Here is a 27,957-nt window from a genome sequence, read left to right as displayed (position 1 = left end):
ATCTATTAAGAGCCCCGTCAATTAATGGTAGCAGGACAAGGATGTGCTTTCAATTCTTGGGCTGGAGTCACAGGAAAACTTCCTCCCCCCCCCCAAAAAAATCTAACATTTACCAGATGCGATAAACATGACACTGACTTCCCATGCATTGATGACTTTCATTATTCTGCCTTCCCCCTCCGTCATTAGAACAGTATCACAACCAGCCACCATTCTTTATTGCTATTTCATTTATTTCAACTACTCATCCTTGGCTACTGAGGAGGATACAGACTGGCAACTAGCTACGGTACTTACTGATAACCTATATAGAGCAGAGGTTAGGGCCCGGGGGCCAAATGCACCTCCCCCCCCCGCCTCTTCATTTGGCTCTCAGGGCACTTCTCGAAGCCATATCCTCATTGAATGTTTTTCTTGGCTGAAATGTAACCTTAAGAGCTTCACCCGTTGCTCTGCCTGATATTCGCCACCAGATTCTCAAACCTTTATTGGCATACGTACAAGACTCCAGTAGGGTTTAATACAAAAGAACCAAAAAAGAATGAGAAAGAAAACCCTGCATCTAAAACTTAAGTTAATGTTGTACAGCATTCACGAATCCTCATTGCGTGTTGCAGAAACCTGGCTGCTATCTCCGTCTTAGTCCCATCCTGAGTAAACATAAGGAAGGCTACCTTGCATTCGCTTGAATGCCTCTCCCTGCTAACAACCAACTGATTAATGAACTTAGATCAAATTGTCTGATACCAGGGGCAGTTCGAAAGAACATGTGCAACTGATTCTATTTGTCTCTGTCCATAGGGGCAGAGTCTCTCTACGAGTGGAGTTTTCTAGAATCTCCCCTATAGCACTGCCAAGGGCAACACATTTCGTCTCGCCAGCATGTAGGCCCTGCGTTGATTCGGGCTGGTCAAATGGGAAAGAAACGACGCCATTGGCTGTCCACCTTGCCCACCCCTTGGCTACTATTGGTATGTGGCTCATAGATGTTTGCCCACAAGCGATTGAAACCCACAGGCTGAAAATGGGTCCCCCGCCCTTCTATAAAGCAACCACAGACACTTCGCCCTTACCAGAATGCAAACATCTGGCTTGTCTCTATTAATAACGTCGATCAGGTCCAACATGGGGTCGTAGGTGATGCTGTCCGAGGTGGTATAAGGACCACAGGCAACGAGGACCATCTGCAGCTCTGGACCTGAAAGGGTTAACGGGCTTTGAAAACAGGAACTTCACTTCCATTACTAACCAAGTTCCTACACTGAACAGATCCCGAGCTATGAATTCCATACAAGAGCAGAACCAGGTACTGGATACAAAGTTTTGTATTCCATTTGTGGGGGAGAGAGGGGGGGACAAATAAAATTGCAAGTTTCCAGTCCTTAGGGTTGCGTGCAAGAAGGTGGGCGGGAGGGAGGGTGAAAGGCTGGTGAAAATCTCAGGAGCCAAACTCAAGAAGCCAATGAGAATTTCAGCGAGGTACTCTAAATGGATAGGCATATACCTATCCAGTTGATAGAGAAGTGAAACTGTATCCCTACTCTTTTAGGGGATGCCGTGCACTTGAAGCTGAATGTTGGAAGGTGCAGGACTGCCGTGGAGGTGTCATGGAGAAAGGGAACAGACCCTGAGGCCGAGTGGCATTTTTCCACCTGGCCCAGGAGGGCGGGGCCCGGACTGACTCCAGCTACAAAAGCTGAGGTTGCTGGGGTATTGTTTAGGTTTAGGAGATTTTTTGTTGCTGTTACTGGGTTTTTTTGTATATTTTTAGATCTTATTGTTGTGTACTTTTTGATGTGTTTTATTTTTCTTTATGACTACTTCCGGTAATTATGTGAATCTTTTCATGCTGTAAACTGCCTTGCGCATGGTTTTAACTACAGAAAGGCAGCATACAGATAAAATTGTGATGGTGATGAATTTGGGGAGTTGGAGCTGGAGGACTCTGACGAGGGTCTCAGTAGGATGGGGATAGCAGATTCTGAACCCCAAGAGATCCCTGATCCCTGGGAGGATCCCAGCAGGCTAGAGGGCGGAGACCTGCCCTCTGAAGGAGGCACAAGGAAGCTCTCAGAAACACCTCCTGTTACCTCCCTGCCTCCTCAACTTTTCCAGCTGAGAAGCTGCTTCTGGAGACTGCTTCTGGTTGTATGTATCACGTGGGGGGCTGGGGGCTGGCATGCGGCCCCCAGACTGTTGCCTATGAGGCAATGTGGCCCTCAGGTTGAAAAGCTTTCCCACCCCTGTTTTAGGCAAGGTTGAGACCCAGCCCCTCTCTTTGAAGCACTGGGTCTAACTCACCTTCTGCTTGATCCACAGGCTGATAAAAAGGAAGCGGTACGCCCTGAGGGAGGGTGGGGGGAAGAGAAAAAAGGGGGGGAGTTAAATGTGCTTCCATCTTCCTTTAAACAGAGAGAAAAGATCCGTATCTCCATGAGGCTTGCAACTCTCTCCTCTCTCTCTCTCTCTGTACCAAGCCTCTGCAAATAATTTGGTTGTGAGAACAAAATAACCTGACTTTAAGGTCATGAATTGATGCTTTTGAATTATGGTGCTGGAGGAGACTCTTGAGAGTCCCATGGACTGCAAGAAGATCAAACCTATCCATTCTTAAGGAAATCAGCCCTGCGTGCTCCCTGGAAGGACAGATCGTGAAGCTGAGGCTCCAATACTTTGGCCACCTCATGAGAAGAGAAGAATCCTTGGAAAAGACCCTGATGTTGGGAAAGATTGAGGGCACTAGGAGAAGGGGACGACAGAGGACAAGATGGTTGGACAGTGTTCTCGAAGCTACGAACATGAGTTTGACCAAACTGCGGGAGGCAGTGGAAGACAGGAGTGCCTGGCGTGCTATGGTCCATGGGGTCACGAAGAGTCGGACACGACTAAACGACTAAACAACAACAACAAGGTCATGAAATGTGGTAGGGAAATGCATTTAAATTCTTTTTAAAAAGTTATCACCTCATACAGCTTGGACGCAACCAGCCTCTCCCCAGTACTGTTCATGCCTTCCATAACCACAACCTGGAAGATGAAAGGGGGAAATAAGACAGGCAATCGACAGCAACTTTTTGCTTATTTTCACTGCAGGAAAGAGACAGTGGCAAAAGCAAGGAATGCGTTCATAATTTATTTACTTTTCTCAAGGCAGGCAAGTCTTCTGAAAGGCAAATTCATGGGCGATAAGGCTTTGAATGGCTACTAGCCACAATGGCTAAGTTTCATCTCCACTGTCATCTTGGCTGTGAGCCCTGGAAGACCTGCTCCCTTGTCTTGCAGGCCTGTTCCCACCTGGCCTGGGAGGGAAGGGCCCTGACTGACTCCAGCTACAAAAGCTGAGGCGGCTGAACAAACTCTTGTGCTGGGTATTGTTTAGGGTGTTTTGTTGGCAGGGGTGGGGCTGGGGGGGTTAGTTGCCGCTATTGACATGGATTTTTGGTATCTTTGTTTCAGATCAAATTATAATTTGTGTGGAAATTGTTCAGCTTGGCTGTGTACTTCTTCTGTTTTATTTATTATGACTACTTTTGTACTTATCAAAACGAAGCACATCCGAGCTTGTTATTTAACAAAGCTCCCACTTGCCGTAATAAGAATTGCTTTTACAGAATTACGATTCCAATCGATGCCCTCGGCGGTGGTGGATGGTCGGTACGGCAAAGTACAGTACAAGGAGAGACTTTGTCTGTGTGGGCAAAGAGGACCTGTACCACTATTTATTGCAATGCCCGCTATTTATAGAACCAAGAGACCGACTTATAAAACCCCTGCTCACGAACGGAACACACTCAAACAGAGTGGAAAGGGTGAAATGGCTGCTGAGTGATACTGATGACTTCGTAACTTATAAAGTAGCAGTCAATGGCAAAGGTGATTCGGACATTTAAGCTGGCACATTCTACCTGAGAACCCCTTGCTATTATATAGATGTGATCGTAGTTTATTGTATCTGCAGTGCCTGATTTTTTTTAATGGTTTTTATGGTTACTGTTGCTTTTCTTTTTGTTCCCTTTGTGAATGATGCCATGGCCTTTGGCTAGCGCAATGCAGTGGTACCTCGGGTTACAAACGCTTCAGGTTACAAACTCCGCTAACCCAGAAACAGTACCTCAGGTTAAGAACTTTGCTTCAGGGTGAGAACAGAAATCGTGCTCCGGTGGCGCGGCAGCAGCAGGAGGCCCCATTAGCTAAAGAGGTGCTTCAGGTTAAGAACAGTTTCAGGTTAAGAACGGACCTCCGGAACGAATTAGGTTCTTAACCAGAGGTACCACTGTAAAGTTAATGATAATGATGACTACTTTTGTTCTCTGTGAAAAGGTGGTTCATAAATTAATTATAATGAACCCCCCCCCCCCGCTTCCCAAATGCCTCACCTGTCCTGGGAAGAGCGAGTACTCCTGGAGTTCCGATACATCCACAGGTACCAGGCCTCCCGAGGAGTGCTCCTGATCCCCTTCCAAGATGACGGACTTGGCATTCAACTTCCCGTTGGAATCGCAGCCGATTTGTCCCAGGACAGTGATTGGCTCCTTTCCCAGCATCATTGAAAAACAAACAAACGAAGGGACTTTTTTTTTAAAGTACTAAAATCCTGAGCACAGCATATCTCCATGTTACCAAGCGGTTGTCTTAGAGTCCATCAGACTTTTAAAGCCCTAAACAGCCTCGGTCCAGTATACCTGAAGGAGCGTCTCCACCTCCATCATTCTGCCCGGACTCTGAGGTCCAGCGCCGAGGGCCTTCTGGCAGTTCCCTCGCTGTGAGAAGCCAAGTTACAGGGAACCCGGCAGAGGGCCTTCTCGGTAGTGGCACCCGCCCTGTGGAACACCCTCCCACCAGATGTCAAAGAGAAAAACAACTACCAGACTTTTAGAGAACATCTGAAGGCAGCCCTGTTTTTATTATTATTATTATTATTAATTATTATTATTATATTATCTAACCGACACTATAGGGCTGTTGTGAACGGAGAGAGGGAAAGCAGGGTAACTTCATGTACATTTCAAAGGGCCTACATTAAGGAGAAATGAGTTGGATATAACCCAGAAAAGTCTAATCTGGTTCACAAATGGGAAGGCTATAAAATATAGCAATCCTTTCCACCCCAAACAGGACCAGCATGGTAACGATAAGCTGATTGATGGCACTTTTGCAAAGCACTGAGTGGGGCACGGAAGGGGCCAGCGATCAGGTGAGCCACGGTGTTCACAAACTCCTGTTCTGCCCAGCCACGTTTCTACCTCCCCCACAACAGACATCAAATGTAGAACGTTACAGGCATGGGCTTGGCAGAAATGGCCTCATTGGCCAAATGGAGAGGCCTGGTAGTGACATGGAGGCTTGGAAACCTGAGATTCTCCACTGCTAGTTTAAAGCAACTGTTTCTCTGAGCATGTGCAGAATGCTCACAAACCCCACTGGATAACTATAGATACACTCACCTGTGTAAATAATTAAGCTCTAGCAACCCATAAGATATTAACACAGAGGTTACCTGCACAGGGATGGTCAAAGAAGAAAATTCTTCTATTTTGTAGTGCTCCTTTAGTGCCGCACCAAGGTCTTCCATCTTGCAGGAAAGCACTTATTTCATTTTTAGAGGGAGGAAAAGAGGCAGATAAAGATGGATATTTGTATTATTATTATTATTATTACATTTTTATTATTATTTCATTTTACATTGTATATAAAACAGAACAATTGTAACAACACACAAAAATTAAAAGATGAAAATGAAAATAAATAGAATAGCAAAAGAGATCTATTCCAGAAGGGACAGTATTCTGTTTGAGAACTGATGTTTTGGTATAGTATTGTACAGTTAATTTCACTTCATTTTTGTTCATGATTTTGTTTTTCCTCCCCCCCCTTTCCCCCCTCTTGCTATTTTTGTTTTTTGCTTTATTTCTTTGTTTTCTGTAGATTTGTTTGTTATGTCGAGTCTTGTTTGTATTTGCACAATTTTTTAAAAAAACATTAAAAGATGAAAACTGTAAAGTAGGCATGTAGAATGAGTAAGCTGCACATAAATTAAACTAACAAAGTCCAAGTAAAAACTATCAACATTATTAGATCATCAAGTATGGTTCCAGACTACACCTTAAGTTGGCCTGGTGACATGCAGGCAGATAGCGCAGATCCTGGAAGAAACAGGAGTTCTGCAATCAGATTCTGCACTAGCTGGATCATGTCCAGTAGATTTTCCATATACAGGTAGAAACAGATAGAGGGTTTTCTAAAAATTACCTTCACGGTTATCCACAAGTTCCTGGAACATGAATTTGTAGGGCTTGGTGAGGGAATCTTGGGGGGAATGGAAGAGGTTTACAGAGGTGGCCAAGCCGCCATTTCCCCTCCAGGAGGTTCCCTGCACAGAGGCAAAGGAGGTGACAATCTCTCCGCGGTTGCTTCGAGAACCATACTTCTGTGAAGGGGTAGCACTTGAGGAGGACAGGCAAGCAAGGGGGAGAAGAGAAACAATTTTTAAAAATTCAGGAAAACCTGGTCACTTCCTTGATTTCAACATCGACATTTTAGAAGTATTGCCCAGTGTTAAAATAGTTTTATCCCGTTACAACTGGGTCTTTAATCGGAGTAATCAACAAAAACCTTAGGAGGGGTATGAGAAGTGAGGCATTTTTTTTCCTCTGGTATGTTACTGCAGAAAATGAACAGAACAAAAAGTAGAAGGGGAAATCTTGTCTTTAACAGCAGCTTGCACCGTATTTAAGTGTCTAAATGGATGCATCATGGTTTGTGATTGACTAACATGCCAATCTATGGTTTGAGTTTGTGCCAACTAGAACTTAGTATCACATCTGAAGTGACAAACCACTGTTCTGTCTCTGAAGGCCGCAGCACCTGGAGCGTTAAAGCAGGTGGTAAAGAACACCCCCCCAAAAAGCAAACAAGCTCAACCATTGTTTCCTCAGTATGTTGTTGGAAGCTCTTGAACCATGGTTTGGGGCATGCTCTCTGAAATGAGCCAAGGAGTAATAAGCAATAAGGTCGTGGCCAATTAAGTCAGGCTCCGAGTGGTCCTACTGACATCGACAGACTTTAAAGTTATTCAGCTTTTATCTTCATTTAAGGGATGCACTGTTCAGGTGCCCAGCCTGATCTAAACATGACTGGAAGTGCGTGAACCAACTCCCCCTGCACGCTAGACACAGCCACTCCAACTTTTGAATGTTTTCGGCATGAAAGTCAAGGCGCAACCAGTACAGAGGAGATACTGGGGGTGTGGGTCCCACACATGCACCCAGCCCCACCCCCTACACACATTTGGCCTCCACCCAGCGACATTTCCCAGTGGTTTCTGCAGCAGAGATGTGGGCTCTTAGAGCGGTTTTATGCCTGTGGTGCAGATATGCTGCTAGGGTTAGTTTTGGGGCTGCAGCTAGGATTAGGGTTAGGATTGCCCTCTTATTCACACGCAGTACTAAAAACTAGATTAGAAAACACAGATTCTTTTCCTAGGAAAGGCTTTCCCTGTAACAAACCCAGCATCTAAAACAAAAACAAAGAAGCCCAATTCACCCAACCAAGTTGGCACACCAAGAGGACCTCCGGCAAATTCAGCATGTGGCAAATCAACCCAAGGATTGGTGCCACCACAGCTAGACACGCATCACGCTCAACTGGCAAAGTGAAAGCAGCAGTTACTGAGCTACTGTACCAAGACTTGGCTTGCTGCACCTCAAAGCTCCACCAGAAATGGGTCCATTTTCAGCTGCAATGCATTTGTGCCGCCGCCGGAATGGGCCCTCTTCTTTAAGGACACTTTGACATCTCTGAACAAGAGGCAGGTTCCGAGTCCTTCGGAGAAGCAAAGCTGGCTAATCAAAGAAAGAGGTGGGCCACACATTTACGGGCTGCGTCACGGCATACCTGGGAGAGAAGCTGCTGGGGGAGAAGGCCAGGCGGGGACTGCAGTTGGAGAGAGTCCGCTTGGAACGCGGGTTTTCCGGTGTGGTTATCACCCGCTTCTGAGATCCCTGCTAGACAGTAAAGGGTAGAGCAGCTCAGCCTCACAGAGTGGTGGCATGGGGCCTTGTTGGAAGCACAGGAATCAGACCATTGGTCCATGTAGCCTAGTACTGTCTACACGGGCTGGCAGAAGCTCTGCAGTGTTTTAGATGGGGGATAATTCACAAGTCTACCTGCTTTCTGTCCTGAATCTCCCATCATCCAGCATCACTGGGCTCTGGTGTTATATGAGAGAGGGAGAAAAACTGGCTCTACACTATACATTGTGTTTTCTCACCTTCCTTGCCTTTTTTTAAAAGAAAGAAAGACTAAACTACAAACATCTGGACGGCTGTTTTCTGCTCTGATTGGCAGCGGCTCTCCAGGGTCTCAGGCAGAGGTGTCTCCCAGTCCCAGATGAAGAAAATTCAGGACACACAATGGAAGTCCTTTACACAGCACACAAACTAGGAAATTTGCTCCAGCGAAAGGCAGTGAGGGCCAAAAGAGGGGTAGTCAAATTATTGAGTTGGCATAGCTCAAGTTGGTAGAGCATGAAACTCTTAATCTCAGGGTTGTGGGTTCAAGCCCCACGTTGGACAAAAGATTCCTGCACTGCAGAGGTTGATCCCTTCCAACTCTGCAATTCTGTGATTCTGTGCAGCTAATCAGTGGCTGCGGGTCACAATATCTAATCTAAGTTCTCCTTCCACTGTCAGAGGCGGTATGTCTTTTGCTACCAATTGTAGGTGCTGTTGCACTCAGCTCTTGCTTGCTATAGATATCCGGTTGGCCACTGCGAGAGAAGTTTGCACCCCATGTTAGCTCTACTCAGAGGACACCCAATGAAATTAATGAGCATGACTAACTTCAGCCCGTTAATTTAATTGGGTCCACTCTAAGTAGAACTTAGTTGGACACAGCCCTGAGTGCTGGACATCTAGACGTGCCCTTGCCCTGTCCCAGTAGTGCTCTTATTGATACAAATCAATAAAAAATGCAAATACAAATATACCATACAAAAATTGTCCCAGCACAAAAGCAGGTCTCTGCCTGACAGCTTAGAGCAGGCATCCCCAAACTTCGGCCCTCCAGATGTTTTGGACTACAATTCCCATCTTCCCTGACCACTGGTCCTGCTAGCTAGGGATCATGGGAGTTGTAGGCCAAAACATCTGGAGGGCTGCAGTTTGGGGATGCCTGGCTTAGAGAGTTGCCACAAGCCAGAGAGGATAAACATGGGACTAGATAGATAAATAGTCTGATGTGATTTAAAGGTAGCACAGAGGCAAGGCACCTGCTTTAAATGCAGGTCACAGGTGCACACAGTTTTCTAAGTTGCAATGCTCCTGCACCGGCCAACGTGTGCAAGATGCGTTGCGAGCTTGTTCCTATGCATGTTCTTCAAAACTTCCTTCCTTCCACATACTTACTTTTGATGGCGATGTGTAGGTATCTAGAAGGTTTTCTTCCTCCTCCTCTACATCGAGACTAAGAAGAGTCAAGGGAGCCAAATGCACACCGAAAATACATGAGCTAAAACTACACAAGAGCCATCATTGCTCACTGGTTGTCCGACCCCCATCGGTCCCACCCCAGAAGAGCCAATGGCAAAGCATGAGGGCAGATGTGGTCCAGGAGAGTGGAGGTGCACGAGGTGGAGAAGACTACATGGGTGTGGAACATAGGTTACGCTGGTGAAGCCAATGCACTTTGCACGTGCTTAGATGCCTTCTCCTCTTCAGTATTAGCGTGCCTATTTCAAGGCAGAGCACTGAAATCAAGAGTCAAGGGCTGAACCCCATAATAGCAGCCACTGCAAAAAAGGGGGGGATTAATTGCTCCAATTCACCCCTTTTAAAATTAGATTTTTTCCTCTCTCACCCAAACACTGGAAGACAACAGTGGGGTACAGAGAGATAAAGCTTGCATTTGATTAGTTTTACCACTAGGGCGTTTTGCTGCCATGTCCAAAAGGGGCCCCTCCGTTTGAGCCACGCTCAGCTGCTTGGGAGGATACAGTTCTTGAATGGTGTTGACATCTCTGATTCTAGGGTAATGGCTCTCCTTCCTCTTCTGAGGTTTTGTAGATCGCTTGTGCAGCACCTGAAAGAAGAGCACGAGCCGTCGAAACCCCAGGGAAGCCAACACCTCCCATCATCACAACACTTTTGGCTTAGCCGGGACCAACAGGGCAGACATGGCACGCACTGCTATGTGCATCAGGACCTGCTATGGGACCCGTAAATATTGTCCGAAACATCAGCAATGAAGAAAAGACTGCTTGCTCCTCCTGCAAGTCCCATTAAATATGCCCACACTCCCTTCTGTTCTGAACAGAGAATAAATGGAAAGAGCATCTCTCTCTGAGCAAGCACCTTTTCCCCATGCGCCTGGCACCTGGCAAATTTCGAACACCGACCCTGACTCAAGGGACTGGATCCATAGGCTAGTCAGCACTGCTATTGCCCACTTCCCTGCCCCCGGCCAGCTTAAGGATCCACTGCTTTTGCCACTGCTTCCCAGCAGACTCTGGCCCCCTTCATCCTTCCTGCCTTTCTGCTTTGCACCTCTAACATCAAGCTCTAAGCGGAGGGGGTAGCAGTAAGGGGGGCGGGTAGTCGAGCAAAGTGGGCAGGGGCGGCCACCTCTAGCAAAACAGTCATAACATGAAACGTTAAAAACAAATTGACATGAAATGTATCAAAATGGAGGCTTCCGGTTCAGCGCCAGCGCCGATCGGCGGGGTTTCGTCTCGTCTCCAAGACGACCCGTCTCCGCTAGGAGTGGGGAGGGCAGCGAGAGCGACGCTGCGCCCCTTAGAACCCCGGGAAGAGCGTCCCGGGGGCGAATTTTGTTCGGCGGTGCCCAAATCCGGACTCCCCAACTCTCTGGCAAGCTCTAATAAGAGCCCCGGAGTGAGGAGGGTAGAAGTCGTGGGGGCCATCTTGAACAACAGCGTTAACCTAGCGGAGAGAAGCTTCAAGCCGAAGGCGGAGAGCGCTGGATTCTTTGGGGGGAAAAAACGATTTGGAAAAGACTGTAAGTAACCTTAAAAGATTGGATTATAAATTAATTTGGATTTGGGAGAGAGGGGTAAAAAATGGAAGCCACCCCCCCCCACCGGCAATTCAAGAAACAGTAAACAAAAAACCCGAAGCCGCGAACAGAAGATTTTAATTTTAAAGGGTTTCCTTAAAGACATTGAAAAAGAAGATGCAGGGTAAAAGGGGAGATGGACTGTGGATATAAGGATTTAGAAAGACCTTTCCTCCCCCCGGGAGCCGGCAGCCCAGACAGCCCAGCGAGCAGATTTGGATTTATAAGTGGAATTTTATTTTTATTTTTGGACTTTTTAGAATTTCTGGCCTATATGTTTTTGAAGTATTAGTTTGGATTTTTAGGTTTTAAGAATTGGAGAATGCAGCCAGCTCGTTAAAATGGGGTCGAGAAAATAACTGTGACCAGCTTCCACCCCATGTGACAAGTTTTGACCTTGACAGGATTGAACTATGTCAACAAAAAGGTATCCGCCAGAGTTCCAGCGGAATGTTGTGACAATTATGTGGGAAACAAGAATAGGACTATGTCAAGATGAGACACAACAGCAAGAGTTAAGGCAACAATTCCAGATGGTGATTGCGGAATATGATCTCTTAGAGGATGAAGCCACTGAAACTGAGGAGGAAGAGTTTGAAAATGATAGTGACAGTGATTTGGAGGATTTTGACAATGATGGCGATTGTGATTTGGAACGTATAGATGATGACGACGACTGTGACAATATAATGCAAAATGAAGCTCACCACGAAGGAAAAGATGACTTTTTGCTACAAAAAGACATGTGGAGTGCTCCTCTTTTGAGGAGGGTACGACTGGATATACTGGAACTTCAGAATGCCCACAGGGAAGAAGAAAAAAAGAACCAAAGAAGGGGTGAAACTCAGGGGGGTTGTATGGAGGTCTGGACGGTAAAACACTGGAAAAAGGGGGTGGGATGAAGGGAGAGTGGGGTTGTGATTAATAGGATGGATAACTAGGATGATTAGGATTAAAACTGGACTGCTGACTACGGAACTTGCTGGATTGGGGGGTTGTAGCCGGAAACCGGGGAAGAAAGGTTAGATTGGGAATAGTTATAGTTTAAATGAGAATTGATTTTAGAAAAAGTTGAAATTAAGGAGGTCTATAGGGGGGGGGGTAAAATTAGGCACGGGAAGAAAAATTGGAGTTCGATTTATAATGATTAAGATAATTGGTGAAAATGATATTAGTCAATGTTTATAATTGTATGAGGTATAAAGGTAATTATTTGATAGATTAAGAAACTGTGGAAGAGGGGGAAAAAAGGGATGAAAACCGGGGAAGGGGGGAGGTTGGGGAAGCCCACAAAATATGGTTTACCAATGTTGAATGGAAAAAGATTATTTTTGCTTTGCTTTTTTTCCTTTTTTCTTCTGTTTTTTTTTTCTTTTTTCCCTTTTTGGTATGAGAATGGATGGTTGGATGGATGCCTTCCTGCTCCCTGCCCTGATCCCCTGGAGCTCTCTGGTGGCAGGGGGGGGGCTCTGGGGCGGGGGAGGGGGACAGAAACCCAATTATAAAATGGACCATCTTTGACTGCTCACCTGCATGGGATACTCCAGTGGCAGGGGAGGACCCATGGGGGGGTGGGAAGAAGGTGGAAATGTGTCTATGTATGTACCGTTGTTTTTTTTGTAACTTGTAAAACTAATAAAAATATGTTTTAAAAAAAGAAATGTATCAAAATGTAAGTAAAATCTGCTGTTTTAAAATGAACATACACGGTTAAGTTGCATGCAAGATGGCATTCTAAAAGTTTTTAGCCAGTGCCAAAAACAGTACAGTACAGCCAAGGAGCCTGCCTAACATCAATAGGCAGGGAGTTCCAGAGGGTAGGGGCTGCCGCCTACGCTCTGAATGCACCATAGCGGAGCTGCCCTTATAGTGGATCTACCTCAAATAGGCAAATCAAAACATCTATCTACCGCAATTTCTTCCAAAAGCTCACTTACTTCATGTTCAAAGATGTGCAGGGACTCTGCCGTAAGCTTAATGAATTGCTTCGTTACAGCAAAAGCAATTATTTCATTTGCAATCTCGTTTTCTTTCAACCTGTACAACGTGCAAAGTTCTACCACTACAAGAGAGAAAGAGAGAGGGGAGTTATTAAACAGTGGTACTTTATCAGTTCCTCAAGGACATCCCTATAACAGACAGCGAGATCCACCTCAGTGAAGTGCGATGAAAAATTTCCACCATTACGGTAGATTTTTCTGCAGAAAACTTTCCAGTTTTTGAAATTGTCTCATGTAATCAATGAACAGAATACACACAATCCAGTCCAAAATGGGGAATAGAAACCATACCAGTAAAATCTAAAATCAAAGTTTAAAAATATATTTATAACTTTTAGCACCTTTCTTGTTTGTCTTGAAATCTAAATAATTGAAGTCCTTTAGTACATTGTGTTCCATTGAAATGTAAAAAAAAAAGTTACAAGTAATACATTAAAAATAATTTCCTGGCAAATTTCCTGGATTTGTTTGAATGCAAGATTTAAAACACATTAACAGTTCAAGCATGAAGGTGGTATCTGAAGAAGTGTGCATGCACACAAAAGCTCATACCTATGACAAACTTAGTTGGTCTCTAAGGTGCTACTGGAAGGATTTTTTATTTTTAGTTCAACCCTAAGTGCACTTGTCTGATTCAAGAAGGCAACCCTTCACCATAAGACCCCAGGGCTGGGTTACGACGATATTAAAGCCAGCTAAAAACAATTTATTAAGGAGCAGCAATTCAAACAGGCAAAGCTCACAGACACATTCTCCTGTAGGCAGCAGATACGAGAGTCACACTGAGCCTCCACATTCAGGGACAGTCTACCTTTGAAGACCAGGTACAGGGAACAACCAGCCGTTTCTTTCAGGCCCTGCTGGAGAGCCTTCCCAGAGGAATCTACAGCTGCTCACTCCTGGAAACAGGATCCTCGGCTAGACGGATCTTCTGGCCCGATCCAGGCAAGACTCATTTTTAAAACTGCCCCACCTCTCTGAATCCGCCTCCCTCTTTTCCACATTTATCTTCTTTCCCCATTTTCTCTCCACGCTTCTTGCATCCTATCCCCCAGAAATCCCCCAGTCCACCGCTGTTCCCCACATAGACAACCGCCTGCATATCCCAAATTACGCCCCCTCCAAATAAAAAGCTCCTCAATGAGAACTAGCGCCCTTCCTAGTAAATCCCCCGCCCCCGTTCTATATGCGGCTCACATTTGTCGGTAAGGGCAGCCCCGTCTTCACCCTCCTTCAAGTCCAGCCCGAAGAGCCTAAGCTCAGCCAACACGTCCTCAACCACGAGCGCCGCCATTGCAGGACCTCCTTTCCCGCCACTTCTCTTGGCGGGGTAGGCGGGGAGCGCGCAGTTATTCGGTTATTTACGGCGCCACCTTCCTCGCCCGCAAGAAGAAGGGAAAGAGCAGGAAAGAGCGGGAGGGGGCGGAGCTTCAACTCCTGAATGGGCGCATGCCAGTTCTTACATGAATGGGAGGAGGTTGCAGAGGAGCATAGAGATGTGGCGTTGCTGCTGCTGCTGCTTGAAACTCCTAGAGCGGCTAAGAACGCCGGAATACCCTTCGACGCTTTGCGGAGTGGAAAAAGGACGGCTGCTTTATAAAGAAGGTTCTTTTGCGTGGCTTTGATTGGCCTGCGCCGTATAATTCCCTCCCTCGCCCCGCCCCTTCTGCGCCAGAATAAGCAGAGCTCCTGCTCTTTATAAACGCAAGTATTTTTATTCCCCGCCAAATTAAATAACAGGTCATCATCGGTATCATTCCGATACCTTCCATTACTTTGTGATGGTAAAGCCTTCTCTGTCTTTAATGCTGTATTTTGACTTAATTAATTAGTTGATTAATGGTGGCTGATGAGCATTATGAACAACAACTAATCTGTTGTTACCGGTTATAATGCAGGGACGTTGCTGATTGGGCTGAGGCCACAACAACCCTGCAATGTAGTACGGTGGGATTATTCTCACATTGGGGACACAATCACAAACTTACCTGCCTGATAGATATGTTTTGGATATGCAGAGGTATTGGTTTCATTTGCTTACTTTTTCTTTTTTGAGTACTTTTATCAGCTGCCAATCTCATTGTGTCAGTTTGTTTCTTTGAAGTGTATAATATTTTGACAGCAGCAGTACATTTTATCTTTCTCTTTTTAAGTGGCTTTAAAATGTAATAAAGATAAGGATATTTTTTTAAAAAAAAATCAATAGCAGCAGTGGTGCAGTTGGGTACTTAAGAATCCTGTCCTTAATGGACTTCTAGACTGCGGAGTGTGCTATTTAGATGGTATAATGTGTATTACTTCATTTACTTCTTAATGAGGTGAATTGCCCACACTCCTGCTTTTTGGAGCCCTTCTGCTCAGTCTGTTATGGGGGCCCTGGACCTCTTTCCCGAAGTCTGACCTGCATGGCACCAGCATTATTGACACAGCATTTCTTCTCAAAGTGTTTGGGTACAACAATTCCACTTAAAAACACATCACACACTTTTTGTTTGTTAGGAAAGTGTTGAGGGAGATGCACTAAAAAGTTTGGGATAAAGGTGCATAGCCTCCACCCCTAACAAATCAATAAAGAGTGGGGGTCATATAACCTTTCTGCAGGTTTTTAAATCTAATTTGATGTCTGCGCTTACAAACAAAAAAGCTCTTGAGTCTCACATGAGGATAAGGTAAAGGTAAAGGGACCCCTGACTGTTAGGTCCAGTCGCGGATGACTCTGGGTTTTTGGCGCTCATCTCGCTTTACTGGCCGAGGGAGCTGGCGTTTGTCCGCAGACAGCTTCCGGGTCATGTGGCCATCATGATTAAGTAGCCCCCGGCTAAAGAACATTTCAATGAACAAGTGAATTTCCCAAATTAAGTGGAGTATAAAGAAGTCATTTAATTTTGTATGAGCTGAATCTTACACCACAGTTTCCCATCATCATCATTACATTTATATCCCACCAGAGGGGGTGGTCCCAAGCTTTCACTCAAAAATCTAAATGTGCCAACAGTTCTAAAAAAGTTGGTGGTCCCTGAACTAAGTATCAGCCTCCTGTTTCTCCTGTCTTCTCTCAAAAGGAAGATGCTTGGTTTAATGCTACCCTTTTCCACTTAATGAATCACTTTTTCCAGAAATGTGTGGTTTGTCAAAGGATTATTTCTCTCTCTCTCTCTCTCACACACACACACACAGAGAGAGAGAGAGAGCTATTGCTGTGCTAAACAGATTCTTTCAAAATAGATCTCTCCACTTGCTGGAGGCAAATTTCTTCTACTGTTTCCATTGAGGGTCCATTTCTAGACCTAAAGGAACACAAACAACAGAATATTGATTAGCACCATGATAATTTCCATTTTATGGACAGTGTGCTATTAATTAATTCATTAATTAATTATCTGTCCTTTACCACAAGGCCACAACAGCAGGTTACTGAAACCACCCTAAAGGTGAAATTTGCATCCCTTGCTCTGCTCACTTTGGCCGTGCCAACCGCTAACAGGTGCCCCCCCCCAAAATAGGTTGAGCATAGAAGAATGTGGTGCTCCACTCCATGCATGCTAAATGGCATAAAACCACTCTTTGGGTCAGGGTCCCATCCTAATCGTTTTTCAACTCCTATAAGGGATGGGAAAGAAAACTTACCTGCGTTCCATCTCTGCGATGGTTTCCAGGAGGGGTAAACGTCTCGTCTCCATCAGGAAGCAGGCAGAGACCCCCGCAAGGAGGGCAGCAGCTCCAAATATAATTGGTGGCAGGACAGGAAAGGAATCCCTAAGCACGTAGACCAGGGGCGCAACCATGGCTCCGAGACGGGCTTGCATTGACACAAATCCCATGCCTGTTTGCCTGGCAAGAAGAAATGCTGGTGTTTATAAGACTCTAAACACCAGCTGCTTGAACCCTGTGGCCGTTAATCTGGCAGAAATAATCCCTGACCACTGGTCCTGCTAGCCGCGGATGATGGGAGTTGTAGTCCAAAAACAGCTAGAGACCCAAGTTTGGGAAACCCTGGTTTACCGTAGATGATACTAGCTGCTCACCTGATCTCTGTTGGGTAGAGCTCCCCAGAATACAGATATGCACCAATAAAGGAACTGGCGAGGCACCCTTTCCCTAGTGCTGCCTGCACTGTACGCAACGTTTGCAGTTCTGCAGGAAGGAGAAATATATAGAATAAACGAAACGTTTACAGCCATAGGCTGTCACAATATGAATACAACAAACTGTCTTTTTGACCTATCGAACAGGCAGTCACCCACCCACCCCTCATGTACACACGCAAAAGAAAACAGAAAAATAACACTCCCCCCCCCCAATCAGTGTAAATTAGGGTTACCAGGCGTCCCCAGGGACAGTCCCCGGATTTGCAAATAAGTCCCCGGACAAATTCCATCCCCCTAGCGGTGGTCTAGGACTGAAGAGAGCTGGGTTCCCCCTTAGCCGTGGTGCTCCCTGGGAGTCTGTGGGCACATTTGCCATCCTGAGAGACTCTTGTGGGCATCACAAGCACACACACACCCAGCCAACAAGCAGACATTGCAACCTATTCTATAGGTTACAATGGAAGTGTCTTTCGGGCCTAATCTCAGCAGGGGGCAGGGACTCTAAGGAACCAAGGAATAGCTCTATGGGCGCATGTGTGCCCAATGGAACTGGGTTGGTGACCCCTGCTCAAGCAGCAACACAGCATGGCTGATACCAAGGGTGACAGCAGTACAGCTCACAGGTCGATAGGATGGACTGAGCACAATATTCATGCGAAAACAGATTAGACAAATTCCTGGAGGCCGAGGCTATCAGTTGGCTACTAGCCATGGCTGTGTTTTACCTCCAGCGATGGAGGCCATGTGCATCAGAATGCCACTCACTGTGGGTCACATGTAGAAGAGAAGAAGAAGAGTTTGGATTTGATATCCCACTTTATCACTACCCGAAGGAGTCTCAAAGCGGCTAACAATCTCCTTTCCCTTCCTCCCCCACCACAAACACCCTGTGAGGCCGAGAGACTTCAGAGAAGTATGACTAGCCCAAGGTCACCCAGCAGCTGCATGTGGAGGAGCGGGGATGCGAACCCGGTTCACCAGATTACGAGCCCACTGCTCTTAACCACTACACCACACTGGCTCTCGGTGAAGTTGCGCTACTTTGGGGCTGCCCCTAGGCATCTGGTTGGCTACTGTGAGAACAGGAGGTTGGCCTTGATAAGCCACTGGCCTGATCCAGCAGCCAGACTCTTTCTGATGTTTTGATGAAAACTCATAGCATGGAGCAGCAGTGACCAGGCAGATGCAGGTGAAAAACGCATAAAGCAACTTGCCGTCTGGCACAAACATGTTGACGAACACCAGGAGCCCAGCAAGGGATAGGAAGCCGGCCATGGCAAGGCGGCGTCCAATGAAGACCATGACAAAGGTGGACAGCAGCACAACGGGAAGGTCGATCGCTCCAAACAACACCTGCACCACAAAGATGTTCAGGCCAAATTTTTGCACGTCCATCGCCAAGCCGTAATAAGAAAAGGAACTGGAAAACCTAGGTAGAGTGGGAAGCAAGCTTGATTTGCAAATTTAAGGGCTGGATTTCTGCAATGATTAATAATAACTTATTATTATTATTAATAATATTTTCATTATTTCCCACCCATCTGGCTGGGTGTAGGCAATGCATATTATGCACAAACTATTATTATTACTACTGCTACAAATGAGTGATCATTGCTGCTGCTGCTGCTGCTACAACTCAATACTTAAAGGTAAAGGGATCCCTGACCGTTAGGTCCAGTCATGAGTTCCGGCACTCATCTCGCTTTACTGGCTGGGGGAGCCAGCGTACAGCTTCCGGGTCATGTGGCCAGCATAACAAAGCCACTTCTGTTGAACAAGAGCAGCGCATGGAAATGCCGTTTACCTTCCCACCGGAGCGACACCTATTTATCTACCGTACTTGCACTTTGATGTGCTTTCGAACTGCTAGGTGGGCAGGAGCAGGGACTGAGCAACGGGAGCTCACCCTGCCGCGGGGATTCAAATCGCCAACCTTCTGATCGGCAAGGCCTAGGCTCTGTGGTTTAGACCACAGTGCCACCTGCGTCCCAACTCAGCACTTACAAAGCACCTAAGATGTTCTAAATGCAATAGGCACAATACAAAATTACTATGATTAGTAGTATTTAACGCATAAACGACCTCATATGTTCCTGAGTTGCCTACATACTTCCATGTTCTGAGAAGAGGCTCAAAGCATAAGAGGAAAGAAAGGGCAATCCTTGACTTCTCTCCCCTATTCAATTACCGTTTCCCTCTGCAGATAAAAACAACAGAGTTGCTCTTGCACTCACCAGACAACCATGAGGCAGCAAGTGACCCTCCGCAATACTGGACTGCGAAACAGGTCGAAGACAGTGCGCCGGGATTTCAGACTTGCAGCTTCCATCTGCATGTGAGAATGCAATACCTGTGCAATAGGGGGAAAATGAGTGGAAGGAATGTGACAGGCCTGGGGAGGGGCCTTAATCCAGAAGAAAGAGTGCAGATTGAGGCTTTGGTGGGGTGGTCTCAAATTGAACCCCAACATACCTGTCACCTTCTGTCCTAGCCTAATAATAATAATAATAATAATAATAATAATAATAATAATAATAATAATAATAATAATACCCTGCCCATCCGGCTCCCAGCCACTCTGGGCAGCTTCCAGCAAAATATAAAAACATAATGAAATGTCAAACATTAAAAACTTCCCTCCAAGCAATGCCAGGCCTCCATTTTAATTTCCCAGAATGCTCTGGTTTGTGACCCTCTGTGGCATTGTGGGAAATAATAGCTAAATCCATCTGTCCAGAGCCTCTTGTAGAATTACTACTGCTCTCCCTTGCCCAGGGGGCGTTGCTAAGGGTCGGTATATGAGACGTGAGCCTCACTTTCCTGTACTGGCAGCTGCCACTTTACATCAAATTACACTGATTATATAAAACGTCTGAGTCACCCTTCAGGGAAAGCCCTCTGAAAAAGATACGTTTTCAACATCTGCCTAAAAGCAAAAATACCAGGCGCCTGTCTAAATTTGATCGGGAGCTGATTCCATAGGGTTGGAGCTGCAACATTAAAAGCCTGGGTTCTAGTTGATACCATCGGTACCTCTGGGGTGGGCTTTCCCGAACTTGGGTCTCCAGCTGTTTTTGGACTACAATCCCCATCCTCCCTGACCACTGGTCCTGCCAGCAGGGGATGATGGGAGTTGTAGTCCAAAAACAGCTGGAGACTCAAGATTGGGAAACCCTGCTCTAGGGTGATACAGAGGCGGACTGTTCTCTTGACAACCCACTTGGTCCTTCGCCAGGATCCTGGTCTCCATCTCCCAAGCCACTGGGAACCTCCCCAGATTCAGACACTTCTCAGGGTTCCCCCCCCATCCCCCAACCTGCTAGGACAGGGCAGTCCAACTTTTCATACCAAGTGGGCCTCAAAAGTACTTTGAAACAGAACCCATGGGCTGCACACTGCCTTGTCAACATGCTGGCAAGAGACAAGGACAAAATTTGATGCCCACCCCCAGCCCTCACACTGCCTTCCCAAAGCTAACTAGGGCCCTGCCAGAGTCTCATGCCTCCTTCTCAAAACTCAGAGCCTCACTTACTCACATTTGGGAAGGTAGTGCGAGGGCATCAAATGTTGCCAAGGGCTGCTGAAAAAGGGTATTGAGGGCCACATGCCACTTTTGGGCTGTGTGTTGAACCATCCTGTTGCTGGGACCCTCCCCTGAGTTGGACCCCTGCAACTCTCCAATCTGCCCCCCCCCCAGTCCTCTTCTTCATTTAACCAGCCTCTTCACAATGTTTTAATGGGACTCGTGGTACCTAGGGCTTTAAATGCTAAAAGCAAAACTGAACATATTATTACGTTACTATATCATATTTCCTAATCTCCTATTATAGAAATTGTTATGTTTTGGTTTAATTTGTGTACATGAGTTTCTCTGCTAGTCCTGTAACTACCTTTCCCACTCTAGGGCGATTCAAATGGGTGCAGTGACAGTTGCTATTGGTTAACTTGTTAGCACAATTTGGATCCTCACTCTGATAGGTTCCCGCCAAAATCTAAATGTATCCTTTCCCCAACCCCTGCTCCTGAGAGTATAAAAGGAGCTCACCCTTTCCCTCCAGTCAGTCAAGATTCCTACTGTAATAAAGAAGACTGTTCTTGTTATACTTGACTCCTAGCAGTTCCTTGCTAGTATGCTGAATCACTATTCTGAGCTGACTTCATGAAGAGCTGAAATCACAATCACGACATAACAGAAATTATTATTATTACCGGTATTACAAAAAACCAAAACATTGGTCAATCTCATGGCTAACCTCTTTGTTAATTTTCTCTCCCTCCTTGCTTTTGCCGTTTATTGCGGCAACTTTCCTCAGATTCTGGACTGCTACCTGTGCCTTGTTATGAAGCAGGAGCCAGCGTGGTGATTCTGGAAGTTTCCTGACAAGACAGAGATAGATAGATATTATTAACAAGGGGATGTTTAAAATAAAAAGAAAAAAGCTTGTGTAATGGAGTGTGGTTCACATTTCCAGCCTCTCTGTTCCATCTTTCTCCCAGGTGGAACATTTATTTCCCCTCTTCCAAAATGCACTCTGCATTCACTGGCCTGTTTTGGTGTTTACTCCCCCTGCTCTGCTGCACACATAAATACATACAGTGGTACCTCTACTTACGAATAACTCTAATTACGAATAACTCTACTTACGAATGTTTCTACTTACGAATGGAGCTCCGTCTGCCATCTTGGATGCGGTTTAGATAGGATTTTTTCTACTTACGAATTTTTAGATAGGGTTGTGTCACAGTGGTCGGATGGGACTACTTCAGAGTAACGACTCTCCACCGCTCTGCATTTTATCTTTTTATTGGTGCTGCGTATTTACAGTGCTAAAGGTAGAGCTATTTACAGAGACACATCCTTTCAGCTTTCATCAGAACCTCCGAATGGCTTTTGGCGCGTCTTGCGCCAGCATAACAACTTGGGGAGCCCCATCCTCTTCCCCCGACGCTTTCTGCGAAGTTCCGGAGTTGGGGGGATGGGTCTGCCCCCCCTCTTTCCTCCTTCCTGTCCCACCTGGGACACTGGCTCTTCTACCCTGCCAGAGCCTTGGATCCCACTTCCTGTTTCCCCACTGGGGCTGAAGCTCTCCCTGCTCTCAGTCGTGCTCTGGGCTGGGCTGGAACTCAGGAGGGGAGGGGCTTCGCGATACCCCTTGCCCCTCACAGGTTGCTTCGACTTACAATTTTTTTCTCCCAATGCATTCCTACGGGATTCGACTTACAATTTTTTTAGACTTACGAATGTGCATTCGGAACGCATTAAATTCGTAAGTAGAGGTACCACTGTACTGTATTCTTTGTTTTGTTCTTCTGCCAACTAAGTCTGTTGACACATCCTCCTAGGTGTGGATGGTGCAATTTTGTTTACTTAAGGCACAGCACACGCTGCCTGAACATCGGCCATGGCGGCCATAGGGTCTTGGCCTAACACAAAATGGCTGCCACATCTACATGAGTGGAAAAGAGAGACACACCGAAGCCATACCACAGTCGTATTTGGCGCTATCACCCCCTACCATGAACAGACAAAAATGATGAAAAATGGTGCCGAGACGGAGAGTTGGAGCCAGCGCCAGTTTCTGACTCCGTATGCGACTCCTGCCAAGACGATCTGCCCAAAGGTGACAAAGTAACCTAAGAGGGCACCTGCCACTGTCCGGCCCTTGTTGGGCATCCACTCCAGAACTAGGAGAAAAGCAAGAGAAACTGTTAAAAAAGGACTTGCAGTAAAAACCAGGATGAACATTTTTTAATGGGCAACATGTCGCATGCAATCGTTTGGCACCATAGGCTGACTGCTGATATAAACCTGAAAGGACATTAATATTTATAGTGCCTTGTCTGAGGCTTATCCACACTTCTCTACTCATTCCAGCCATAGGACTAGTGGCGTAGCAAGGTCAGGTGGTACCCGGTGTGGAAAATTTATTGTCACCCCCACCCCACCCCACCCATTGAAATCTAGTTGGACTCCCAAGAGACTGCGATCTACTCACAGTATAAAAAGACTGCCTGTGAACTACCTATTGTAATTGCCAGGAGTTGTTGAGCTTTTTTTTGGGATTCCAGGGTTGTGTCTCGAGTTTAGGGAGCTTCTGCTTCTCTCCTTCCCTCCACCCTCCGCTTGTTTGCTCGCCTGCCTCCTTCCCATCCTCTGCCTGCCTGCCTGCCTCCCTCCTTCAGCAGCACGGGAGCGCACCGCAGCTCCCCCCCTTCCCCCAACGGCTAGGGGTAGGCGGGAGTCACGCGCCCCTCGGAGATGACACCTGGTGTGGTCCGCCCCCACCTTGCTTCGCCCCTGCACAGGCCTGGGGTTTAGCTCTGTATCCGGGCATGGTTTATTTTTGTTTGTTTGTCCTGAGCTTTCCCTGCAAAACCCGCTCTTTAAAGTTGAATTGGAGCAAACCAAACTACTTACTCAAGGACAGAGAATTTAGCATGATTCCTGAAAACGTCATGCCAGCCAGGAAGCGGAAGGCGCAGTAGCTGCTGAAGCTGGGCAGGAATGCTGTGATGGTGCCAGCGAGGGCGATTTGCAGATATGACCAGATCAGAGGTTTGCGCCGGCCAAACCTGAGTCCCCACCCCCAAAAAAGGAGAAGTAGGATGCATGCATTAATGTATTGTGTGGTGGGGAGTTATGGGGACAGGCTCTAGCTGGGTCTTAATTTCCTTGGGTCTCTAGCTGTTTTGGGGCTACAATCCCTATCCCCCCCCATCCAGAGACTTCAGGTCAGACCTGGAGATCTGGCAACGCTCCTCACCTAACATTCATCACAACAACCACCCACCTGTCTGATAAGACTCCAAACACACCAGCCCCAACCAGCACACCAGCCATGTAGAGCGACTGGGCTACATCTCTCAGGTTCTGTAGGTCACACACCAAATTCCACTGGAAGGGAGAGAGAGGAGAACTGAGTCAATTTTCTCTCCGTGGTTGCAATATATACATATATACACATATACATATACTGTACATACATTTGACTGAGCATCATGTGAGTCTTATTCCTTTAAACTTCCTTCTGCAAAGGAATAATCAATGCTAGCTGCATAAAATCTGTATTTTTTAAAATTAATATCTTTTAATATCAAAAACTCAAAGCACTGTTTTGCAACCTCTCCTGTGCTCCCAGCATCCCCGGCTGTTCTGTGTTCCGGAACAGTGGGTTTTACCTGCTTTACCTGCCATAGGTGTGACACCTATTTACGCAACCTGTATATGGTCACTTACATATTCACTTGGGACGTTGTATCCAAATTTGAACGCAATCAGTCAAGCGGTTTCGGATAAAAGTGGAGACTAACGCACATGTCCAGTTTACATTTATATAGAGAGACACAGAGATACTGTATATTCTCTTTTAAAAATTAAATCTAAGCCAAACAACCCCAAACAAGTTACTTCATTTGTTATTGGAATGTTTTAATTTATATCCCTGCCACTCTGTGTTTTAAAACTGCCTCCCCGTCTTTCATTTCTTGTTGATGATGAAGAAAGCTCACCTCTGTCACAATGGTAGACTCGAACACACTCACATCATAGACCCATCCACTTGTGCAGAGTTCGGTGTGCACCTGTGTGGCAGAGTCCCCAACCGCTACAGTCGCATTTGGGCTCAATAGGCGCCACCAACTCATGGCAAACTGGAGACACTTCTCCGGCTTCCGATTCTGGTCTATGGGGACAGGTGCCTTCAACAAGACTCCTTCTGCTGTGCTTTGGGTGTAGCTAGAGGGCAAGGTCTGGTTGGTGGGCTGCAAAGGCTTGCAATGGTGGTCTGGAACGGCGGCAGTGAAGTTCTGCAGGAAGTTGTGGCAAGCAATGAGGCAGACGGAAATCAGCAAGAAGGTGATTTGCGAGATCTGGAAGCGGCCAACTCCTCCAATAGACTCCAAGACATCATTGAATGCCATAACAAAAGTTGAGGATTACTGTGCAATCGGATAGAACAGGCGAGGTTGCCTACTTTTCTGGATTTCTCTCCACGTAGGCCAACTTAGGGGAAAGCCCTTCAGAGTCTAAGCTGGCCCAAGACGAGCAGCTGGCCGTTTTGAACTTTCCCAAGCAGTTTTGAACGCTAAAGCCTTGTAATTGAATCTGAAACAAAACGATAATCTCAATATTTAAGAAACCCAACATATTAATTTCCCCCCAAATCTAAGTCAGAAATCTAAAGACTGAGCAAAGCAACAACTCCATTTGTTTTTGCAGACAGAGGAAAACAACCTGCCACTTCTAGTGGGCATTTTAGTCTCCCCTCCAATTACTATTTCTTGCACATTCATCCATATATGCCTGCACAAAGCTTGTGTTAAGGTCCAATAAGATCCTGTCTTTATCAAGTTTTTGTTCTGATTTGATCGCAGGGAGGTTCTGTTTGTGCAGAAGTTCTATGTCTTTCTCTGAATTCCACACTTTTTAGTGTATTTTCCCATCAGTTTCCTAACTGTCCCCCCCCCCACAAAAAATGGTTGTTTATTTAAAAAGTTTGTCTACCTTAATTGCATAAACTAAAGGGCTCATTCACACTTTTGCTTGCCCTGTATTTTGATGGGATTTTATACCAATAAATTCCACAGGTGTATGAGAGCTCCTCTTGTTGTGCCATGGCTGTGCCCTTGGAAAATCTGGTCTTACCCGCTGAATCAGAAGCTTGGTAAGCAAAATCTCTCTTCGGATTTTCCGCACATCTGATAAGATCCGATTCAGCAAGTAAGGGTGGATTTCTGCACAGCCGCAGAACAAGGAGAAAAGCTTTCAGATCCAGGGGAATTAATTGGTGCACAATATGATCAAAATTTCCCTTTTGGGCAGGTAAAAGCAGTGATGGTATAGGGGGCAACTGGGGGGGGGAGACTTACCAGGCACAGAACGGGTTCCAAATATCTGCGTGGGCAAAGATGGGACAGGTTTTCTAAGAAGAAATAGGCTTTCTAGATTGCAGGAATCCTTTAATTCATCTCTGTTATGTCCTAACATGCAACAAATTTTGAGGGAGCTTGAATAAATTGCAGCATCCCAAATTGCAAAAGAGGCCTGAATCTGTTTATTGAGTCTTGACTGACTATATAGACATCTACACACACACACACACACACACACACACACACACACACACAGCTACTCTTTAATTTCTCCTGGGCCTCTGCTCATTTTACAGGCTCCTAAAAAGAGCAAGGGATTATGTAAGGGGCAGGTGTTTGGCTACCGTGGGAAGGCTTTATTTACACGGTTGTTATTGGAAAACAAACCACTAATTAAAAAGACAATTACTTGGGGATTGGTGTTTTGGCTGACAATAAGAATCAATTACAATCAAAGGGCCAATGCAGTGTATGCAACAGAAAGCACCCCATGGGGGCAGAAACATATTAATTACACAGATACTTCTACATCCCCTCCAACATTTCTCTGATGAAAATGGGAACGTCCCATTCCATAATGATAAATTTACTATTCATACCCCCCACATCTTATGGGGTCACTCCAGCACTCTGGGCAGCTTCCAACATATATAAAAACATAACTAAACATTAAACATAAAAAAACCTTCCCAATACAGTATTGCCTTCAGATGGCTCGGTGGTTGGATAACTCCATAACCTCCAATATTTCTCCAATTAAAATAGGGGCATCCTAAGGAAAAGTGGGACGTCCTCGGATCAAATCAGGAAGTGGGAGGGTTTCTCTAAATCAGAGACATCCCTGGAAAAGAGGGACACTTGGAGGGTCTGCTTCTATGGGGGTCTGATTGGGATGGTGACAAATGACTTGGGGATCTGGTGGCTCTAACTTGTAGAAGATAATGTCTGACCCATTGTGCAGCGGCTAGGGGTAGGGGATACATTTGACTCAGTTCACATTTAATGGCAAACCTACATAATCTGCGCCTTCTAAAACAATGCACCAACTGAAATGCAGCATCCTTCAAAATGTGTACTCTAAATTTTGTAGCACGGTTAAGTAACGATTACAAAAATAATCAATGATCAATTGATGCTTTTTGTTACACGCCACCCCCGACCTCCACAGCAGTGTGAGATTCCAGGAGCGTTTTACGCACCAGGGTCTGTGTTTTCTTGGAAAAATGAGGCACAGTGGATAATGTTGTGTCTTTATGGTACGTATATGGTTTATTTACACATATATACAACCTGAGTCTTGATGGAGTATTCACACTCCAAGAGGGCCTCTTGCTTCTCCCATAGGTTCAGCAGGTTTGGATATCAAACTGAGAAAGAAGTCATGCTTTCTGTCTCTTTATTACAGTCTGTCACAGTTCATGCCCCGCCTTCTTCTGCCTTGCCGCTGCTAACCCAGTGAAATTATTCCCTTCCACCCCATGTCATGCAAACTGAAATCCTAAACCCTTTTTGTCTCAGACCCTCCAAGTGTCCCTATTTTCCAGGGACAGTCCCGAATTTACAGAAGCCGTCCCAGTTTCTCATTTGATCCCAGAATGCCCCACTTTCCCTTAGGATGTCGCTATTTTCATTGGAGAAGTGTTGGAGGATATGGAGTTATGTAACTATACAACCTTTAGAAAACATCTGAAGGTGGCCCTGTATAAGGAAGCTTTTTTAAGTAGTTAATGTTTTATTATGTTTTTATATATGTTAGAAACCACCCAGAATGACTGGGGCAACCCAGTCAGATGGGCGAGGTATAAATAATAAGGTTTATGTTTATGTTTATTAAATATGTCCCTATTTTTAAATGTTGGGAGGGTATGCTCATGGGCAGTGCTTTCTTTCTAGAAAAATAGGTAACGGTAGTGCAGTGGTACCTCGGT

At 45.8% G+C, this 27,957-nt stretch overlaps 2 protein-coding genes across 3 annotated transcripts in view; both read right to left on the bottom strand.

Moving 5' to 3' along the window:
• The window catches only part of POLA2 (DNA polymerase alpha 2, accessory subunit), a 37,530-nt gene extending 22,914 nt beyond the window's left edge, over positions 1-14,616 (bottom strand). The window contains exons 1-11 of one of the 2 annotated variants that reach the window (XM_035098933.3): positions 14,268-14,616; positions 13,008-13,132; positions 9,992-10,077; positions 9,405-9,462; positions 7,894-8,000; positions 6,250-6,443; positions 5,498-5,586; positions 4,377-4,532; positions 2,965-3,027; positions 2,302-2,344; positions 1,074-1,198 (exon numbers count right to left, since the gene is read on the bottom strand). In XM_035098933.3, the coding sequence (XP_034954824.2) occupies positions 1,074-1,198; positions 2,302-2,344; positions 2,965-3,027; positions 4,377-4,532; positions 5,498-5,586; positions 6,250-6,443; positions 7,894-8,000; positions 9,405-9,462; positions 9,992-10,077; positions 13,008-13,132; positions 14,268-14,364 (1,143 nt within the window). In that variant the 5' untranslated portion in view covers positions 14,365-14,616. Of the gene's footprint in view, positions 1-1,073; positions 1,199-2,301; positions 2,345-2,964; positions 3,028-4,376; positions 4,533-5,497; positions 5,587-6,249; positions 6,444-7,893; positions 8,004-9,404; positions 9,463-9,991; positions 10,078-13,007; positions 13,133-14,267 lie in introns of both variants that reach the window. The other variant, XM_035098932.3, reaches the window with a different exon arrangement.
• A 1,606-nt stretch (positions 14,617-16,222) lies between these two features.
• Positions 16,223-25,201, bottom strand: LOC118076221 (solute carrier family 22 member 20-like). The gene is made up of 10 exons (XM_088659904.1): positions 24,668-25,201; positions 23,950-24,053; positions 23,577-23,731; positions 22,675-22,843; positions 21,412-21,535; positions 19,393-19,508; positions 18,373-18,587; positions 17,096-17,204; positions 16,698-16,901; positions 16,223-16,357 (listed from the first exon to the last, which is right to left on the bottom strand). Exons 1-10 carry the CDS (start codon positions 25,076-25,078, stop codon positions 16,273-16,275), a joined length of 1,692 nt encoding a protein of 563 aa, XP_088516030.1. The 5' UTR covers positions 25,079-25,201; the 3' UTR covers positions 16,223-16,272.
• Between the last annotated feature and the right edge of the window lie 2,756 nt (positions 25,202-27,957).

Source organism: Zootoca vivipara, chromosome 16, assembly GCF_965207765.1.
Source record: "Zootoca vivipara chromosome 16, rZooViv2.hap1.1, whole genome shotgun sequence".
Lineage (NCBI taxonomy): Eukaryota > Metazoa > Chordata > Lepidosauria > Squamata > Lacertidae > Zootoca > Zootoca vivipara.
The sequence above is the reverse complement of the archived record's forward strand: the minus strand, read 5'-3'. Positions and strand labels throughout refer to the sequence as shown.

What these genes read in the sequence shown, in the direction of transcription:
- LOC118076221 (XM_088659904.1), bottom strand. Translation starts at nt 25,078, where the DNA reads ATGGCATTCAATGATGTCTTGGAGTCTATTGGAGGAGTTGGCCGCTTC. An exon ending in GAGAGAAAATTAACAAAGAG is followed by an intron (nt 19,509 to 21,411) that starts GTTAGCCATGAG and finishes CCTATTGCACAG; the next exon opens with GTATTGCATTCTCACATGCA. An exon ending in ATCGCAGAGATGGAACGCAG is followed by an intron (nt 16,358 to 16,697) that starts GTAAGTTTTCTT and finishes GTGTTCCTTTAG; the next exon opens with GTCTAGAAATGGACCCTCAA.